The following is a 22,258-nucleotide window of genomic DNA, read 5'->3' on the forward strand; positions in this document are numbered from 1 at the left end:
GGCGGCCCCGGGTCGCGCAGTCGGAAGCTCGCGGCGGCGACGGCAGTGCAGGCGGCGCTGACGCGCGCGCTGCAGCTGAGGGGACTGGAGGACGGCGGGAGGGGGCGGGGGCGCGGGAGGTGGGGCTGCCGTAGCCGTCAGGGCCCTGGGGAGCGCGGGGCGCCGCCGCCGCCGCTCCTCGGCTCGGTTCCGTCTCTAGGGCCGCGCCGGGGCTGGCAGCTGCGGCGGCAGAGCAGCAGGAGCCGGGAGTCGCGCTTCGCCGAGAGTTGGACAGGGCAGCGCCCGCGCCTCCGCGGCGTCATGGACCCCCGCCTCGGGCCTCAGCGGGCACCCGCCGCGGGAACCCCCGGGCCTCCTCGCGGCCGAGCCTGAGCGACCCCCCGGTTCTCCGGCGCCCTGTCCCTCCACTCTGTTTTTTTCCTGCCCTCGCCGGCGCTAACGCTTCACCTCTCCGTTATGGCAGCGGAGCCACCATCCCCCATCCGGCTCGAGGCGCCCGGCCCCCCAGAAATGCGGACCCCACCAGCGAGCGAGGCCGTCTCCGAGAGCACCCCAAAGCCGGGGGGCGGCAGGCTCCGCTTCCTCAACGGCTGCGTGCCCCTCTCGCATCAGGTGGCTGGGCACATGTACGGGAAGGACAAAGTGGGTAAGTGGGGGTGGCGCGGGGCTCGCCGCTCCCTTTCCGTGTCCGCGAGCCCCTGGCCCACCGGAGCAGCCTGGAGCCGAGGGCCAGGCTGGACGCCCCTCTGGGTCTGCACGCCACGTTCCTGGCCTTTTCCATTCTTCCCTAGAGCCTCGCGACCCGTGCAGCAAGGTTTTGAAAAGTGGGGCGATTTCTAGGGTGTGGGGCGCTGTGCTTGCTGCAGGAGGTGGCGGGGAGAGGAGTGCCTGGTCTCCTCCCCAGGGAGGATGGGTGTTGATTGGAGATGGCGTTGTTAGTGAAAATAAGGAACTTCATTTTTACTGGACGGGGAAGTAAATTCTCCCCTGAGCACAAGGTCTGTTTATAATAAGCGGGTAGCTATTGCACAAGAAAAGGAATGAAATGCAGATGATGCTAATCTAGTGTTTCTTTTCAGTGCATAGCTGGAGGGAAGGAAAAAACAGGTTTTTTGCTTTTTGTTTTTTTTGTTGTTGTTGTTTTGTTGTGTTTGGAGAGCTTGCCTTGGCTTATCCAGGATCTCTCCCTATCTCCTGGAGAGGTTTTTCTGATATTTCGTGGATTTCTCGTGGAGGTGTGGTTCCTGTAGTGCTGAAATTGGGATTCTTGGTAAGAACACCGTATTCTTGTGCTAGAATGGTACACAAATCAGACATTCATTTATTCTTGATCATCTGAATAAGACTGTCTCCTGGCCTGTGCAATACAGTTTTTTGAGCTCACAACGTGTAAAGCACAATGCAGGGCCTATCTCAGTTTATTATATTAGAGATGTAAAAGTTCATTTTAGGAACTGTAATTCACCTATCTACTTACTCACTGGTTCCTGGGCCATGATTACTTAGATACTATGATGGTCGAGTAGATGAGTAATGGAGGATCTGAGACCCAGAATTCACTAAAAACAGTTTGGTTTATGCTGGTAAGATGATACTGACATTTTTAGACCAAGTAACTGAGGCCAAGTCTGGTTAAGTGACAAGCCTAAAGTCACCAAGGGTCCTGCTTCAGATCACTGTTATTCACCCACTGTGTGGTGCTTGCGATGACAACTCAAGGATTTTCGAAAATGGATGAGTACTCATTTGAATGTTATTTCTCAAAGAGCAACATTTCTCACTATTATCTTTATCCACTTCTCTGGTTGAAAGTTAGGTGTTAACAGTGTTGTCATGTAGATTGTGTGCCTTTCTCCCCACTAAATTTTGAGTTGAGGTCAGTGACCAAATTTGTTTATTCCCATAGCCTTGTACACTGGACTGAGTTAAACTCTGGAAAGAACCAAAGAGTGAAAATTGATCTTTTCTTTTAGTACACCAGATAAGGAAACAAATATTCATATAGCATAGACATATTCTTATCTGTCATAGTCAATATAGCATAGACATATTCTTATCTGTGTCACCTCTGGTAATGAATTTTAGTACTTAACAGAATTACTGTTAATAGATTTACATGCATATCTGTTTGTTTTTGTTTATTGTAATGATGGTAATCCTGATAATATTTTAGACACTTGAAAAAAATAATTGTTTCCATAAAGGTCTCTGGGCATTGACTTATATGTTAAGAAGAATAGATAAATAATTCCAAATATATACACAATCTCAGTGATTGTCACTTAAAGTGTAACAACTGCTTTTCGAATAGTGAGCCTATTCAGAATTATCGCTGACTCATTACAAATCTGTTCATTACAAATGTACCCTGAATGTGACTTAAAACTACATTGCAAACAGTGGCTAAAATAATGTCACTCAAATTACCTAATTAAGGGAGTAGTTTAGATTCTAGAGGAAAGAGTCCTTAATTTTATTATTGCATTAAATTTAAAATATATTTTTTTAAAAGTTTTAAGATTCTCTTGATTAAGGGACTGTCTTTGTATCACCGGTGCCCAGTGCCTCAAACATACTGTGCTAACAACTTAATATTTGATGAATTTAATTCTCAGTTACTCAGTTACTTAAGTCTTGGCTTATATTAGTAAAAGGACACCTGAATGATGATCTTTCCTATTCATGAAATGTATAACAAGATGGTCAGTAATTCAGAGTTCAAGAATTTATATATCTTTCTACTATTATAAACCATTTATAGTTGTAAAGTACATCATGTAGATTATACTTGGGTTTGGCTGTCAACGGAAGTTCTCGGAATAAACTTTCTCAAAGATGTTGTGTAGATACTTTTTTTTTTTAATGTTTGTTACTATCATTAAGTAACCAGCATTTTGTTGAGGTGGATGAAAAAGAGATTTATGGAAAGTACCCTTACAGGGCATATAACTAGGCCTGTAACTTCTTTAATAAAAGGGTTATCTTTGCCTTATGCAAACCCTGTCTATTTTTGTGTATCTAGGATTAACAGACCTTTGAAATAATGACCCTCAAAAGAGCACATAATCTTGTTAATTATCCGGAAATCCAACCCTTCCCCCCTTGATTTCTTCCACCTTCATGTAATCTTCAATTTCAAATGCATCAAAGAAACTAAACTGCCATTCTACAGATCATTTGAGATCTTGCTTCCCCTCATTTGTCAGTTTCGGCTGGAATCTTCTACATGTTTAGATGTTTCTTACATTGACATTGGGTTTGTTAAATTAAAAATTAAAACTATGGAACCAATAGCAGAAAGGTACTTGAACAGAAAGATCTTGTTATGGTTAAGTGACAAGAACGTTATAGTTCTGATGTCAGAATTATATTTTATGTTCTTCATTGAAATCATATTTCATCAAAGTACATTGAAATCTTATTTTCTTTAATGGCAAATGCAGTAAATGATCTCTCAGGTAAAAAATTCAAACACTGAAACAGTATAGTAGTGCCCTTCCGCCTACTCTCCCTCTCCCAGGGAGCTAGTAACTGTTTTGGCTGTATCCTTTCAGACCTTTGTTTCTGGGCACATATATAAACACATAACACAATTCTGATTTTTGTACAGATATATCAGCAACTTTTGTTTCCAGTCTATTATGTAGTATATCTATATTTTTGTAGTTATGCTATACTAATTTTAAAAAATTGTTGTATTCTATAGTATGGAAATCAATCAGAATTTATTCCTCTAATGTTGGATTTTAGATTTTCTTTTTTTTTTTTTCGCTATTATAAGTTATGTGTTAAACATGTGTGTACATTATAGATTACCTTGCACATTGCATAACTTTTTCCATACGAAAGTTTCACAAAAGTGTAACTTATCAATTTAAAATCTCAAAGCACACCAAAGTTAGCATAAAATCCTTTTTCTGTTTTAATACTTACTATGTGCCATTAATATCTTTCAAAAGTCCTTAACGTTTTAAACAAATAGTTGAAATCTGGTATTTGTATCCTGATCCAATTTAGGATATAGAATGAGTCAGTCTTTATGGAAAAGAAGGGTTTAAACTGGTACTGTTTTGGAAGAAAAACCCACAATCACTTTTTTGGTTTACTAGTCTATTTTATTAGATATCCTCTGAAGCTAATTGACTTAAAATAATTTCAAACTTATAGAAAAGTTGCAAGAACAATACAGAAAACAATATTTCGTGGATACTTTTATTTTCTCTGTGAATTTATTTTTTCTAAACTATTTGAGAATAGGTTGTATACATCATGCCCTTTATACATTAATAGTTCAATATGTATGTCTGTAACCACAGCATATTTATCAAATATGGGAAATTTAATAGTGATATAATGCTTTTATCTATAGTCCATATCCTCATTTTGTCAACTATTCTAATGTCTTTCATTGTATTTGGTTTTTTTTTTTTTTTTCGGTACAGAATCTAGTCCTGGATCACTGGTTGCATTTAGTTGTCATGTCTCTTACAATCCTCTAATTTGTATCAATTCCTCAGCCTTTCTTTGTCTTTTATAACATTGTCATTTTTGAAGAGTACAGACTCTTTATGAAATAAAGAATAAAGAGTATAGAATATTATGAAATATTCTTTATGATTATTATTATTATTTATTTATTTTTAGGCAAGTCAACTCTTGGTTGACCTCACAGATTGCAAGGACCTTGTCAGCTTACAATACCTTATTTTTTTTTATTTTTTATGCCTACAGCACCCGGTGGTATTCCTAGGTGGTTTCCCATGCAAATACTAACGAGGTCCCACCTTGCTTAACTTCCAAGATCAGACGGGATTGGGCTTGTTCAGGGTAGCATGACTGGAGACTGAAATATTCTTCAAATTGGATTTCTGATGGATTCTTAGGATGAGATTCAGGTCATGCATTGCTGGCTAGAACATTACACAAGTGTGTCTTTGAGGTATCACATCTGGAGACTCACAATGTCCATCTACCCATTCTTAATTTTGATCATCTGGCCAAAGTGTGGTCTTGGTTCTCCAGTAAATTAATATTTACCCCCTTGCAACTAATAAGCATCTGTGGGAAGACATTTTAATATCATGCAGATATCTGGATCCTCATAGTTCACCCTTAGATTTGACATCTATTGATAGTTCTTTCCTGGAGCAGTCTTTACTCTGATAGTGGAAAAATTCTGATTCCTCCTTACCCCAATTCTATCTTTTCTTCTATTTTAACAGCATTCTATTATAGGAAATAGCCTTCCCTTTACTCCTATGTATGTATGCCCTTATTTATCATCCGTTTGGACTCATGGATACTTACTTTATAAAGTGTCATAACCCATTATAGAACTTACTTAGTTTTACTGTTCAAATTGTCCAGATTTGATCAGTGGCACTTCCTTCCTTTCCGTTCCAAATTACTTTAGACTCATTTCATACTTTCCCTTCCCAACTTTAGAATCTGCCATTTCTCTTAGGATCCTTGGTTCATTTTTAGTAGGAAATGGTATGTAGAAACCAAAATCTGGATGTTAGGTGTGCTCTTTTCTATTGGAGTGCCCTTACTTCCAGGCCTTTTCAATGGCCATACCTAAAAAGTATGTATAACTATATTAGATACCACAATTTCATACCAATACTTTCAATTTCATTCCAACTCCCTAGAGTTCTTTCTTTCCTTTTCCGATTATAAATTTGTATTTTCTCTCTATCTTAACGAGCGAGAACCCTGGCTCCCAACAATATATATTTTTGCTCAATTCTATAGTTTTTAGAATGTCTATGTGCATACTACTGCAGAAAAGAAACTTAGACTAAGGATTCTCTTATACTGAGAATATGTGGTTGGAAACTCTTAAAAAGTTATTTGGATTAGGGTTTTTGAGGGAGTTATTTTAATTTTAATTTTTTTTAGTTACAGTTAGCGTTCAATATTATATTTTCAGGTGTATGGCATAGTGGTTATGCATTTATATAATTTATGAAGTGATCCCCACCTGACATTATACATAGTTTTACAATATTATTGACTATATTCCCTATGGTGTACTTCAAGTCTCTGTGACTGTTTTGTAACCAATTTGTACTTCTTAATCTCCTGACCTTTTTCACCCAGTCTCCCAATTCCTCTCCTATCTCGCACCATCAGTTTGTTCTCTGTATCTGAGTCTATTTCTTTTTGTTTGTTTGTATATTTTGTTCTTTAGATTCTACATTTAAATGAGATCATATGGTATTTGTTTTCTCTGTCTGACAACATTTAGCATAATATTTGGGAGGTTATTTTACCCCCTCTTCTCCATGGTAATATTCTTTTGAAGTACAGTTAGATTGATTTGTTTTTGTTTAAAATTAGTTCCCTTCCTTCATTTTTGTTTATTTAGCTAGGTATTTTTCAATGCCTGTAAAATTAACGTGCTTCCAAAAGTCAAAACTACACAGAAAGGTATATCACAAGTGTCACACTATTTCTTATCACTCTACCCCATTCTTCAACATCCCTTGTAGATAACTAATTTTATTGCTTTTTGATTTTTTTATTTCCAAGTTTCTTGTTGCAAAAATAAGCAGATCTATATTTTCTCATTTCCCTTTCTGACAAAAATGTATTTTGCTATATATACTGTTTTGTAATATGCTTTTTAAACTTAACAATATATCCTAGAAGTCAGTAGGATTAACTAATGGAGTGCTTCATCATCTTTTTGTTCAGCTCACTTGTACTCTGTTGTGCATTATACCCCATTTTTTTCAGTCAGTTTTCCGGATTTGCTTTTGGACTTTTATTTATTTTCACTGATTTATTCGTTTTTCCTAGCAGTAATACCTCACTGTTTTAACTCAAGTTAATTTATAGTAATTTATAGTAAGTCTTGATGTGTGAAAGAGTGAACATCCCACTTCGTTTTTCAAGATTGTCTCGACTTTTTCTGGCTCTTTGCATTTCCATACAGATTTTAAATTAACATGTCATTTTCGCTAAGAAACATGATGAGCTTTTTTTTTTAATCTGCTTTGAATCTATAGACCGCTTTAGTGAGAATTAATTTCTTAATACCAATACTTGAACATGGTATATCTTTTCATTTGTTTAGGCCTTCTTTAATTTTTCTTGGTGTCTTACACAGCATTCAACAGATTTTCCCTAAGTATTTTTTGGTACTGGAAATTATATTGCCTTTTTAAAGAATTTGTTTTGGAAAAATTTCAAACTTACGGATAAGTTACTATTACAATGAACTAATATATACCATTCATCTGAATTTACCTACTAATACTTTGCCACATTTACCTTATTCTCTGTAGTATATGATAATGATTTTATATATTTTACGTATAAAAGACTAAATTCTAGGCATCATGATTCCTTTTCTCTAAATAAGTGTGTATGTATCGCCTAAAAATAAGAACTTAATCATGGTAAAATTATCAGATTCAGAATATTTTAACATTTGTCTTTAGCCATTATTCTTATAATATCCTTCCTAGCAATTTATTTCCCCATCCAGGACTACACATTGCATTTAGTTGTTAGGACTCCTTAGTTATCTATCATTTGGAGCAGTTTTTCATTTTTTTTGTCTTTCATCATAACTGAAATATTTGAAGAATATAGGCATATGGCTTTTAAGAATTTTCTTTGATTGTTTCCTTATAATTGGATTCAGACTAATGTATTTTTGGTAAAATACTAGGAGTTGTGTTCTTAAAGCATCATGTAAGACACTGTGTCAGTCGGATTACTGGTGATATAATTTCGATAACTGGGGTAAGTGATATTTGCCAGATTTTCCACTGTAATTTTTCCCACTGTAATTTAAGTAATTTAGAGAAATATTTTGAGACCATTAAATATCTTGTACCTCATCAGAGTTTTCACCCAGCCTTAAAAGCAGCCATTGACAATATTTGACCAACTCACTGCTATGACAGTTGCAAAATGGTAATATTCTGTCATTTCTGTTATATTGGTTAGTTGGCATACTCTAAAGAATAGTTTCTCTCTCTCTCTCTCTCTCTCTCTTTCTCTCAGTCTCTTCTTCCCTCTTTCCCCCTCCCCTCCCTCCTTCTCCCCCTCTTCCCCTCTTAGTTCCTCCCCCCTTGCCTCCTTTCCTTTCTTTCATTATTAGGAATGATTAATGGATTTTTCTAACTTCAGTGGATGGATCTTAGCCATTATTTTTGATGCTTGTTTTGATGCTCATGTTGTCCCAGATTTGGGCAATGGGAGCTTTTTCAAGTGGGCTCCTGTGTCTTTTAAGCGTTTTCCATTTTTTTAAAAGTATTTTCTCGTTTTCTGCCGTAAAAAAATGTTCAGTGTTCATCTTGTACTTTCTCTGGCCCAGCCCTGGAATGAGCCATTTTTTCTTCAAGAACCTGGTTCCTTTAGGAGTAAATGGTATTTAAAACCAAGATCTGGCCACTAGGTATACTCATTGCTCCTTGGGTGTAGTTGCTGTTTGTCCTTTCAGCAGATAGGACTAAGACATGCATAACTTTATTTTTAAGAAATTGGGTTCATACTTATAATTTTAATCTAATACCACAGGGTTCTTTGCTTCCCCTATTTTGTATCTGTAGCTTCTCTTTTCTCACTGAGAACCCACTTTTCCCAATATGTCAATATGTTTACTCATTTTGAAATATTTAAATGAATCTTTCATTCTTGAAATAAAGTCCACATAGTTAGGATAAATTATCCTGTACATATTGCTGGATTAGGTTTACTAATGTTTCATTAACTATTTCTATGACTTTGTTCATTTGAAATAATTGTAATATTTTAAAGCCTTTGGTGGTTTTTTTTAAAAAAAAATTAAGACTATCTTGGCTTTGTAAAATGTGTGGGGAAATGTTTTCTGTTTTCTGAACAAATTTGGTTAAGATTGATATAATGAGTTTTTGTAAATGTTTGATAGAATTACTAGTGAAGTCATTTCAGCCTACAGTTGTCTCAGATTATTCAAAATTATGAATTGATTGTTTTTCATGGACATAGGACAACTCAGATTTTTCATTTCTTGTGTCAGTTTTAATAATTAGAGTCTAAAGGAATTTATTCATTTTATCTCAGGTATTGGGTTTATTGATATGAAAGTCCTAATTCTCTTATGCTTTTAATGTTTATAGAATTTGTAGTGATATCTCTTTTATTCTTGATAATGATAATTTATGTTTTCTTTTTCTTAGTTCATTTAACTAGAGGTTTATCAGAGAACCTTTTAGTTTCATTGATATTTATCCATTATCCATTCTTATTTTTTATTTATTTTTTCTCTTTTCTTTTCACATATTTGGGGTTAATATATTCTGTTTCTAGCATCTTAGGTTGGAACCTTCTTTTTACTTTTTTAATACAAGCATTTAAAACCACATTTTCACATCTATGGCCATGCCACGCAGAATACACCCAAACTCTTCTTATCTCAGAAGCTAAGCAGAGTTGGGCCTGGTTAGTACTTGGATGGGAGACCACTTAGGAATACCGGGTGCTGTAGGCTTAAAAAAACTACACATTTTCTTGTGCTTTAGCTGCGTTCCACCAATTTTGATATGTTGAGTTTTCATTATCATTTAGCTAAAAATATTTTCTAATTTTCCTTGTGAATTTTGATTCATATATTAATTAGAAGTGAGTTTACTTTTTATCTATTCAGTGTTTTCCCAAATATCTTATTGTTATTGTTATTTTCATTATGGTCAGAGAATATTTTCTGTGATTTTAACCCTTTTAGATTGTAGACTTGTTTTTGTAGTCCAGCACATGGTCATTCTTGGTAAATGTTCCATTTGTACAGGAAAAAAACATAATCCGTTGGATATAGCATTTTGTAACTGTCAAGTTGTTTGATATTGTTCAAGTTTTATATGTTATTAAGGTTCTATAGAGTTTTATCAGTTATTGAGCATTATTGTAGGTTTATCTGTCTTTTCAGGTCTCTGTTTTTGTTTCATATATTTTGAAGATTTAATATTAGGTACACATAATAAAGATTGTTTTTGTCTTAATGAAATGACCTTATCATTTTGAAATGTTCTTCTTTATATATGGTAATCCTTTTCTTGAAGTCCACTGTGTCTATTAATACAGTCTAATATATAATATACCAACTTTCTTATGAATAGTACTTGCTAGTATATCTTTTTTTCCATCCTTTTAATTTTAACCCATCTATGTCTTTATATTTAAAATACCTAGGAATTTTTTTTTTTATATATACTATTTGGGATACTCTGAATTTATTGGCTCTGTGGTTTTGTTTTTCATTAGTTTTAGAATATGTTAGCCTTTGCCTTCTTAAGTATTTCCTTAAACTCTGACTTAAAATTTTTTCCAGTTTTTTTAAATAATTTGTTTACATGAATAAGATTATAAAAGAATATATAATTATTTTAGCATATATGTGTTTTATCATGTAATCTACTTAATAATAAAAGCAGTGTATGTTCATTATAAAAACTTACAGAAAAAGTTACCAAAAAGGAAAAATTGCCTAGAATGTTTTATCCACAGATAGAAATTTTAACATGCATTTATTTTACATACTTGTAATCCTACTGAATACACAATTTTTTTTTATTGTGGCCAAAAAAAAAAAAAAAAAAAAAAAAGAAGCAGCATAGAATTTTCCATCTTAATCATTTTTAAGTCCATAGTACAATAATGTTAATGTAGTATATCTCTAGGACTTTTTCATCTTGTAAAACAGAAACCCTATAATCATTGCACAACAAATCGCCCTTTTCCCATCCCCACAGCCTCTGGAAATCAGCATTATAATTGCTGTTTCTAAAAGTTCTACTACCTTAGATACCTCATATAAGTAGAATCATGCAGTATTTGTACTTCTGTGACAGGCTTATTTCACTTAGCATATGCTCTCAAGGTTTATCCGTATTGTAACATATAAAATAATGTCTTTAAGGCTAACAAATATTCTATTTTGTGTGTGTGTGTGTGTGTGTGCGTGTGTGTGTATCACTTTCTTTTTTTATTTATCAATTGATGGACATTTGGATTGCTTCCACCTCTTGGTGATTGTGAATAATTGCAGCAAAGAACATGAGTGTACCTTTTTTTTTCTGAGATTCTAATGATAGTTATCTGAGACTGATATTCCACAGATCTTGAATGCTTTCTTCTGATTTTTTTCTACTCTTTTTTTTCTTTGTTTCAATTCCGATAATTTCTGTCGACCTGTCATCACGTTCACTGACTACTATTTTGCGTCTACTGGTGAGCCCATAGAAAGCATTTTTTTTTGTCTCTGTTACCATGTTTTTTATTTCTACCATTCCATTTGACTCTCAGAATTTCCCTCTGCTGAAATTTCCTATCTTTTCATTCATGTTGTTTAGATTTTCTGTTGTAACCTTTAACATATTAATTATGGTTATTTTAAGCTCCTGTGGTAATTCTAACATCAGTGTCATTTCAGACTGTTCTGTCTGTTGCATTATCTCTTGACAGTGTTTTTTCCCTTGCCTTTTCATTTATCTTGTAATTTTTTACTAAATTGTAGACATTATGTGTAGGACTGAAGCAACTTAGGCAAACAGTATTTATGCCTGAAATTAATATACCTTTTCTGCTAGGCTGTTAATGTTGGTTGTTGAACCAGTCTAATCAGAAGTAGAACCAAGTTTGAATTTTATTGTTGTTGTGGTTACCTTCTGTTATGGACAGAATGTTGTGTTCCCCAAAATTCATATGTTGAAAAACCAACCCCAGTATGATTGTACTTGGAGATAAGGCCTTTATGGAGGTAATTAAGATTAATGAGGTCATAAAAAGAAACATGAGGGAGTATTCTCTCTCCCTCCCTCCTTTCTTCCCCTGCTCCCTCCCTTCTTACCTCCACTCCTTTAACATATTTAACACATTTGGGTATGGAGGGGAGCGCCCCCGCCCGCTCCCCTCCATACCCAAATGTGAGGACAAAGTGAGAAGGCTGCAAGCTAGGAAGACAGCTCTCTGGCACTTTGATCTGGGACTTCTAGGTTCCAGAACTATGAGAATATAAATTTCTGTTGTTTAAAGTATAGGCTGTGGTATTTTGTTACAGAAGCTTGAGCAGACTTAATACACCTACAGTGTACCATGAACGTGAAGTTCCTCTGTTGTAATCTTATGTTTAGAATGGGGCCAATTGGCCAGGTAATTTTTTTCAGTATTCCTGTTTAATCTTCTGCTTTAGGTCTTTTTTAGAATTTCTGTTTCTCTCCTGGAATACCTCATCAATTCAGCATTTATATCTATTTTTTCCTAGAATTTCTTTAGCATTTTTATAATTGTTTTAACATCCTTGTTTGCTATTTGCAATTACTTGTACCCATCTGTTACTTACTTACAAATCATCTACTTGTTAGCTTCTATTAACTGTTTTCTCTTGATTATAAGTCACATTTTGTTGATTTTTTAAATGTATTTTATAATTTTTAATCGGATTTTTCACACTTTATTGAAACTTGAGAATGAAGTGCACTATGTTTAGCTTTGTTTTGATACACATGGAATCTAACCCCTTTCCTCTGTTAGGGTAAGAGGCTGATAAGTAATATTCCTTCTAGAATTTAGTTGAGCTATTGCTTAGGGTATAGTCTTGGATTCAGTACATCTGTTATTGGCTCAGTCTTCCAAAGTGCTTCGTGTGTGTGTGTGTGTGTGTGTGTGTGTGTGTGTGTGTGTGTGTGTATCTCGACAGTTTTTCAGCTGGGAGGGATTTGGCTGCTGGTTAAGATATTGGTTTGTTTTTGGATCCTGGAACTCATTCACAGGGAGAATGCTTGGGATTACTGTCTTCTCTTTCATGGCTAATTTTTCTAAAAACTTAGAGGGGATGCGTTGCAGGGAATAGTGTGAGAGAATTGCTGGAACAAGCAATCTGTTTTTATGTTAGTACTGTTGTCTCTAATCCACCATGCTACCCAACGCTGTTGTCTACAGTCAAGCTGATTTTTGCTTGCCCACTAAAATGTATTTGTCTAATGGTAGGTTCGCCTGCATCTAGACTAAATGCCTGCCCTTCTGGAATTTAGTTTATCAAAGCTTATTTGCATCTACTACTCTTTATTAGCCCCCAGAAAATGTCTCTTACCATGGGAGTGAAGGTCTTTCTTGTTCTACATACCAACCTTCAGAAATAAAATTTTTCTTCGGTAACTTTTAGTTATATTAGACTACTTCTTAAATTCCCAAAATCTTTCGACTGCTTGTCAACCAATCTTACCTGTATGGGTTAATATTTATATACTATATCTAGTCTTAAAACAAATAACTCAATAACTGTAACTCTTAAGTTGAGACTTTCTGCTTGTGTTAATTAAATTTTATATGTTTATTATGATTAAAAATTTGTAACACCGAAGGAGTGTAGAAACTTAAGTGGCATGTTTTATCAAAGTTGTAAATTATTTTATTTATTAATTTATTTTATTAAGTTTATTGGGGTAACATTGGTTAATACAGTTCTATAATTTTCAAGTGTAAATTATAATTTGACATCTGTATATTCTATGTATGTTTACCACCCAAAGTCCAGTTTCCTTCAGCTACCACATATTCGATTTCCTTTACCCACTTCATCCTCCCGTAAATAGCTTTATTTGAGCCCTGTTCTAACTAGCATGGTTTTGTAAAAACTCAGTATATGAAAATTTAAGGTTTTAACATACATTTTTGGGAATTAGTCTTAATGGTATAGGGATAGGGCCAGTGGTAGTACCTGTGAAAACTTGAGAAAAAGGCTCCTTTGAGTAGGCAGTTTGTGAAAAGGTATCTCATCCTGCTTCAGGCTTGGAGCCCCCACTTTTCCTATTGGCTAGGTGCCCTCATTCTATCTCTACAGCTGTACATAGTACATCTGAATCAGGAAAAAAAATTTATAATGAAAATTATAATTTGCTTTTTTTTATAACAGATGAAACAAAAAGTAACAAAGTAGAGAATTAATATAAGACCACCATTAACATTTTTTTCTTTATAAAAGTGGGATCATTTTTTATTATTGCTTTTAACTTGCTTAAATTAACACTTCCTGGAAAGTCTATAAAAATGTACACATATGTTCTATTTACTAGAAATTCTAAGGGATTATACAAGAAATAGTAGTTGGAGACAATAAAACCAAGGTACTTAGAATTTGTGTTCTGGTACTTTGCATACAACAAACCTTGAAACATGTTGGTTGAATGTTAAAATTTCTGAAATAAGTAAAAGGAAACCCTTAAATTGATGAAAGTGGTTTATCTGTAACTTTGGGAACAAATCTAAATCTATCCTAGGATGCAAGATACACTATTATTAATAATAGTGTATTAATAATCCAATTTTTGTTCTATAGGTATATTGCAACATCCAGATGGCACAGTTTTAAAACAGTTACAGCCACCTCCAAGGGGTCCAAGAGAGCTAGAATTCTATAATATGGTAAGTGAGGTAAGATTTGTTTTTTTGTATTCAAAGTGTTTTTCAGTTTTCTGGTGGTGACTCAGTCAGAAATATATTTGATAGCATGTCTTAGTATAATGTGTGTGTACAACCGAAAAGCTTTCATGAAGTGCAATGCTTATCTTTACTGGTGCAGCCTAGTATTTTCTATTCTGATCCACTAAATTGATTTTAATTAATGGGTTGTGACCTACATTTTGAAAAACACTGAGAGACTATTTATATTTCTCATAAATGCTGAGTTTAAATAAGTTTTTACTACAGAATTTCTTATAGCTTAGTGTTAATGTGCATTGTGAATCTCCACAGAGGGGGAGAAAGGGTCAGACTTAACATCTAAAAACCACATGACTAGGAACACGTTTTAGTACATTCACAATGTTTTGCAACCACCACCTTTGTCTAGTTACAAAACATTTACCACCCCAAAAGAAAACACTGTAACACTTAAGGCAGATGCCTTATCCTTCCTAACCCGTCCCTGGCAACCACCTGTCTGCTTTCAATAGATTTACCTTTTTAGTATTTCATATAAATGGAATTATATGATATGTGACCTTTTGTGTCTAGCTTCTTTTTAGCATGCATTTGTACTTTGTAGTATGCATTTGTACTTTGTTCCTTTTTTATGGCTGAGGAATAGTCTATTATTATACTTACATACTTATACTTATATACCATGTTTTATCTTTTCATCCATTGATGGACATTTGGGTCGTTTTCACCTTTTGACTTCTGTAAATAGAGCTTATGTGAACATTCATGTACAATTATTTGTTGGAATACCTGTTTCCAGTTCATTTGGGTATATACCTAGGAGTGGAATTGCAGGGTCATATGATAATTCTACATTTAACTTTTTGAGGAACAGTCAGACCGTTTCCCCAAAGTGGCTACACCATTTTACATTTCCATCAGCAATGTATGAGGCTTTTCAGTTTCTCCACATTTTCACCATCACTCATTAGTACTTTTTTTTTCTTAATGGCCATCTAAGCAAGTGTTAAGTGTTACCTCATTGTGGTTTATTTTGATTTGCATTTCCCTAATGACTAATGATGTTAGATGCTTTTTATATATGTACCGGCTATGTGTATCTCTTCTCTGGAATAATGTCAACTCAGATCCTTTGCTCATTTTATCATTGGATTATCTTTTTTATTGTAGGAGTTCTTTACATATTCTAGATACAAGTCTCATATCAAATATTTGATTTGCAAATATTTTCTCTGATTCTTAGGGTTGTTTTTTTTCTTAGTAGTGTCCTTTGAAGCACAGATGTTTTCAAATTTTGAAGTTTAGTTTTTGAAGTTTAGTTTTTCTTTTGTCACTTGGTAGATCTATAGTTATGAGATTTATGCTTATGTTTTTTTTCTAAGAATTTTATGGCATTAGCTCTTAAGTTTAGGTACAAGTAAAAATACAAGCTAACACAAAAAACAAGTACTGCTATAAATGCTTTACCAATATAAAAATCATTTAATCCTTACAACTATCTGTGAGCTAGGTGCTATTATTATTTTCATTTTATATTTGTGCACACTAAGCCATATGAGTTTAAATAATTTGACCATGATCATGCAAAAGTAAATGGTGGTCCCAAGATTTGAATGTAGGCAGTCTGACTCTGGAATATATGCTTTTAACTGCTACACACTGCTTCTTTTTTTGATGAAAGTATTTCATATTTACTCTTTAAAATTCTTATACATAATTTGTTAGTTTTTTTTAGGTACCTTATTTTTTGTTTCAATTGTTTTCCAATGATAGCTAATATATAAGGATGAAATAGATATTCGTCTAATGTTCTTATATCTAGTAATCTTGCTGAACTATTTTTAACTCATTTATCTGAGATTCTCTAACATTCTAATTGTTTTCTCTATAGGTAGTTATACCTTCTGGGTTTGGAAGTTTGATTTGTCCCTTTTGAATCATACTATCAGAGACTTCCAGTCCAGTGCTCAGTAGAAGCATTGCTGGGAGCATCTTTCTCTCATGTAACAGAAGTGCTTCTAACATTTCCCCGTTAAATTATGACTTTATGCTTCTAATACAAACTATGAGTTTATACTTCTAACATTTCTCCATTAAAGTGTGACTTTCCTTTCTAAGGTACTTCTTCCCAGGTTAAGGAAATTGCCTTTTGTGAGAGTGAAGGTTCTGTCAAGAAATAAATGATACACTGTCAGTTTAATAGAGATTCTTTACAAAGGTGTGGTCAGAGTTTAAGGCCATCTGTTAGAGATAGTGTTATACCATTCCTGGCCCTGAAAGGACAAAGAGGAGGGAGTTGATACTGGAACCTAGGGAAGGTAGCTTTATGAGAAGGTTAGAATTGATAAGGAAAGAACCAGAGATGTAAATAACCTGACTCTTCTGCCCTCCAGTCGGTTGTACCAGTAAGACATAATGCCAAGAGGTCAGGGGACCCCATTGATGCAGTTGAAGTCAGGTTCTTCGGTAGAAAATTGCGGAAGTGGAAAAGGGAAGGTATATAGCATCCTTTCTATTTTTATTTCAAGCAACAAATTTAAAATATGAATAAGTATTGAATATTTTTCAGCTACCTTTTCTGTATCTGTTGAAATGATCATATTGAGTTTTCTCCTATAATCTGTTAATGTGGTAAATAATATAATAGATTTCTAATATATCACCTTTCACTTTTGGAATAAAACCTACTTGGACATTAAAAAAAAATTAATAGCATGCATTACTGTATTTTGTTTGCTAGTGTTTTATTGCAGATTTTTTTCCAGTTATGCTCATAAGTGAGATTGAACTATTATTTTCTTCACATATTTTTCTTGTCTGATTTTTATATCAAGTTTATTTTAGCTTTGTAAAATGAGTTGAGCATTTCTTTTTCTATTATGTGGGAGACTGTATCACATAAAAATTTTGTTCCTTAAAACCTTGATAGAACTATAAATTCATCAGGGCAGCCTGTTGCCTATCTCCATTTTTCTTTCTTCCTTTTCTTCTTTACATCCTTCTTTCCTCTTTCATTTTTTCCTGAAAAGGGATATATTTTTAATCAGTGATTTTTTAACCAGTTACTTAAATTACTTGATTTTTTTATTTGTTAATGTGATAGTAAAATATAGTTAGATTATATTTTTATATGAAATTGCCCACTTGGCAAATTTTTGTATAGTATTTTTAAAAAAATCTCTGCTGTATCTAGTTGTGACTGTCTTTTTATTCCTGGTATTGTTTATTTGCTGCTGCTGCTTCTCAATCAGCTTGACCATCAGCATTCTTGCAGTGTAGTGGTCAGGGAAGGGTAAAAGATGCCAAGGCTTTTAAATGTTCAGTATTTTATTTTTTGCTCTTCTTATTTTAGTAGAATAATTCTGTCTTCATCTATGCCTGGTCCCTAAGTTCAGAGATCCTTTGGTTCAAGTCTTCAGAGTGGACCGCTGAAACCCAAACATCACTGCTTAGCTTAACGCTTTTAGTTTCCTCTTTATTTTAGATCCCTGTGAATTTCCTTTTTTCCTTTGGGAACTCAGCTGTGCATTTAAAAAAAAATGTTCGACATATTTTATCCATCATTTCCAGGTAATCTTTTCTGGCGTGTTGTAGTAAACACCAGTTCTACTACTTTAAAAACTATTTGAAAAGAAGAAAGTTTACCTCTGCTCTCTAGTTCTTTTATCCTTTTTTACTTATAAATGTATGATGAACTTCTTTAGGTTAGAACATAGGGATATACTTGGTTCCTCCATCTGTTACATCATCATGAACACTCTGCCTTCACTGTCATTGTGCCAAGAACAGAGGGATAATAAAGTACACCCTGCTCTTAATCACCTTGGCCTGGAAGTGACTGCTATCACTTCTGTTCACATTTCAACAAGGGAGGCTGGGAAATACAATGTAGCACACAGATATTTGGTGAGTCTCTGCCAAGCTTAAGTTTATTCTGTAGAATTAGGGTGTGTGTAACTACTCGACATGAATATGGCTTCACATATATAATGAGAATTCAAATACTAAGATTTCATAAGCATTTTATAATAATGAACTCTAATGGTTTTGGATAATTAGGTAGACCATATTCGAAAGAGTTAATACAATGTCGTACAAGTTGTTTTTAAGAAAAAAATTAAAGCTCTTGTTCCAGGGTATCTGGGTATTTCTAGTATTTCCTAAAATTATTACAGGTCGTAAATCAAGGAATTAAATGAGCAATAATTAGACTTATATTGAGGTAAAGGGTAATTTTTTAAAGTAAAATCACAACTCCCTTTCATATTTGGTTAAATTCATTATCGAATGAGGGAACCAGGCAGATGTTAAAACTGGTTTGAAAAAGAAATCCAAGAAGCACAAATTTATATGAAATAAAGGGAAGGTGAAATGAATTTACATGTGGGCACTAAACTCCCACTTTCCATAGGAGATGGAGGGAAGTCAATTGAACCTTCTCTGGCTAGAATCTATTTGCATGTATATGGACAAGAATTATTTTGTATTCACTAAGCTACAGCTTGCTTAGTTGTAAAATAGTTCAAGGACAATGAAAGGCTAGAATTAGATAGTTGAGATGCTCTAAACAATACAACATTTTTCATTGGAGAGACACAGTACTGTTATTATACTTATTCTATATTTACTTCCGATCGAAACTCATACCAGATGAATTATGATTCAATAGTATTGTTTTGAGAAATATATAGGCATTATAAGAAATAGGCATTATTAGAAATATAAAGGATTATTAGAAATGTAAAGCATAAGAAACTAACATGCAAGTGTTATATTTCTCTGTTTCAGGTTTATGCTGCTGATTGTACTGATGGTGTTCTTCTGGAGCTACGAAAATATTTGCCTAAATATTATGGCACCTGGTCACCTCCCACTGCACCAAACGGTAATTTTTCCTAAAAATCTGTCTTTTATTCTTAATTCATGAGAGTGGCTTTTTAAAAGTCTTTACATAAAAGTAACCTAGTATTATGAAAACTGTATATCTGTGTGTTTTTTCTGATCTTTCTTTGCTTTATTAAAGAAAACTTATTAATATTTTGCTCTTCATAACCAGTTTCATAAGTGACATATGCAAATTAATGACTAATCTATTATAATTGAATGAAAATATATATACTAGTACTTAATACTGTATTAATTTACAGATGTTCTTTTTTCCTAATTCACTGGGATTTGTTTTCCCTTTTTCATTTTGAGTAGGAAAAACATCAAGGAGTATATTTTCTTTGCATAGTTTCCTCCCTATCTCCTTTCCCACTTCTTCATCCCCCACCTGTGGGCTTTAAGTTTCATAGTTAGAGAGCAAACTGAGCTATGTAAGAACACAGCATTTCTCTCTTAATATTATTACTTGAAGCACTGTTTGCCATTTCAGGGCCTTTAACAGAGCAGACAGAATTTAATTAACCAAGCAGCTTGACTGTGTAACTATTGAAGAAGGTTTGTGAATGGGGTAAGAGTTTCAAACTTGACAGAGTTTAAGAATAACCCATAGGCTTGTTAAAATACACATTAATAGACTCAACTCCCAGACATTTTTATTATGTAGATTATGTTGGAATTCAGTGATATGCTTGTTAAATAGAAGCTACAAGCTTTTTGGATGTAGATAGTGCTTGAACCACATTTTGAGAACAGAAAAGAAGCGGGCTCAAGTTTAAGCTTATTCTTTTCCTCATTTGTCTTCCCTTGACTCATTGACTGTGCATCAAGTTTCTTTAATAGGGAATCATGGCCTCCCTGTGAGTATCCACAGGTAATACGAAATTGATGGTTCCCCTGGGTATTAAGGATTCTCCTATACTTCGGTTGTGTTTTAAAAAAAAGAGTTGTTCTTTTCTTTCTCTTTTCCTTTCTTTCCCTTCCCTACTTCTTCCTTTCTTCCTTGTCTTTTAGTCATACACACACACACACACACACACACACACACACACACATATGTGTGTGTTTCTGATTCGGATCAGCATGTTGCTTAAATTATTTTACAAATTATGATCGACTTTGCTTTGTACAGATTTCCATTACAATGTAAGACACCTAGATTCCAATTAACTTTGCTTCTGATTGCTGTTTAATTTGGAGCAAATCATTATTCCTCAATAAAGTGACATTAAAAAATTAACAGGTTGCTGAGGATGGTGTTAGATTAGATATCTAGATAATTAAGTGCTCAATTTAAAAAGATGGTTTAGAAAGGGGTAGAATAACTGAGCAAACAGCATTATTATTTTGAAAAGTTGAGTATACAGAAAGAATTTGGATAAGAGAAGAAATATAATTAAAAATAAAATTTTTTAATGTAGTTTGGATTACTAGCATATAATTTAAATTTAAAAATCAAGGACTAGCTTGCAATCAACAACATTTTTTGGTCTTCTAAATAAACTTGATAGATAACTGTGCTAATATAGAAAGAACAGTAACTTTGAAGTCAAAAGACTTGGCTTTTATCTTAGTTGTTTCCATATTTTGTGAATTGGCGATTTTGGGAAACATGATGGAGTAAGAGATGTCCTCAGATCTCTCCCCTTGAAACAATAAGCTGAACATCTAAAACTGAACAGAAAACACCCAAACTGCACACTAGCATGTCTGAGTGTGGGATCTGCACATAAGGGCTACCACAGGTCAGAACTCCAGGTTTGTTGGGCAATGGACTGGGAGAAATAAAGAAGCTGCCTCTCGCTGCCAGAGCTCCTTGTAGGAGGAGGGGGAGGGATGAAGATGCAGCGACTTCTCTGATCAGCCTTCCTGGAAGTGCTGGAACTTCCAACAGCTGGCACCGGCACCAGGGCCCAGTCATCAGGGCAGAAAGCAAAGAAGCGGGACGGGACCACAGAGAAACAACAGTTGATTTTTACCAGCCAAGTTTGCAAAACCGAGGCTGAGCCGAAGCCCTCAACTCCCAACCCAGAGGGCCCCTTCCCCCATACCCTCGAGACCCATCACTGCAGATCCCCAGGGGAATCTGAGCAGGCATTACCCAAACTGTTGCTAACAGTGATGGATTGAAACAGGGTAGCAAGCATAATTAAATATCTACAAGAAAATAAAAAAGACATTTAGGCTTTATATGAAGCCGAGATCCAAGAGGCTTAGACGCCACCTACTGGAAACTAAAAGAAAAACGCCTTCTTTGCAGCAGGCTAGAGAGAGACCTTTATATAATAAATCATCTTTCTGGGAGAACAACAGAATACACTTCCATTCATGCCCAGGCGGAGAAATAGTCCATGAAACACTAAGAACAACCAAGGTGACAAGGCCTCTCAGAAAGAAAGAGAAAAATCTCCAGAAAATAAGCTTACAGACATAGATATTTGTGACTTAAATGACAGAGAATTCAGAATGGTACTTATGAAAAAACGCAATGAGATCCAAAACAACTCAGATCAACTATTTCAGGAATTAAAAAAATCAACTAGATGAGCAGAGCAAGGAGATTGAAACTCAAAAGGAACCAAATAGAACTTCTGGAGATAAAAGACACACTGTAAGAGTTGAAAAATAAAATAGCAAGCTTGGAAAATAGAGTCGACCAAATTGAGAAAAGGATCAGTGATACTGGAAACAAATCTAGAAATGAATCAGAAGGAAGAAGAGAAAAACTGAAGAATAAAAAATAATGAAAGGGAAATACAAGAACTAGCTGATACCATCAGGAGGGGAAACATAAAAATGATGGGCGTTACCGAAGGTGAGGAAAAGAAGCAGGGACAAAAAGCATTTACAGACAAACAGCGGATGAAAATTTCCCAAATCTAAGGAATGAGCTGGAGCTTGGAATTCAGGAAGTCAACAGAACACCCCAATTATCTCAACC

The 22,258-nt window shown here is 34.8% G+C and overlaps 1 protein-coding gene and 1 pseudogene across 5 annotated transcripts in view; both read left to right on the forward strand.

The window, feature by feature from the left end:
• The first annotated feature begins 138 nt into the window (after window positions 1-138).
• Window positions 139-22,258, forward strand: part of IPMK (inositol polyphosphate multikinase) — a 44,766-nt gene continuing 22,646 nt past the window's right edge. The window contains exons 1-5 of one of the 5 annotated variants that reach the window (XM_016127645.2): window positions 197-646; window positions 14,330-14,424; window positions 16,827-16,929; window positions 17,918-18,003; window positions 19,222-19,318. In XM_016127645.2, coding sequence (XP_015983131.1) covers window positions 457-646; window positions 14,330-14,424; window positions 16,827-16,929; window positions 17,918-18,003; window positions 19,222-19,318 — 571 coding nt within the window. In that variant the 5' untranslated portion in view covers window positions 197-456. Of the gene's footprint in view, window positions 647-14,328; window positions 14,425-16,826; window positions 16,930-17,917; window positions 18,004-19,221; window positions 19,319-22,258 lie in introns of those variants that run through there. The other 4 variants (XM_016127646.2, XM_016127648.2, XM_016127647.2 and 1 more) reach the window with 4 other exon arrangements.
• LOC118604109 lies at window positions 9,369-9,487 on the forward strand (annotated as a pseudogene).

This window comes from Rousettus aegyptiacus, unplaced genomic scaffold (genome assembly GCF_014176215.1).
Source record: "Rousettus aegyptiacus isolate mRouAeg1 unplaced genomic scaffold, mRouAeg1.p scaffold_m13_p_6, whole genome shotgun sequence".
NCBI lineage: Eukaryota > Metazoa > Chordata > Mammalia > Chiroptera > Pteropodidae > Rousettus > Rousettus aegyptiacus.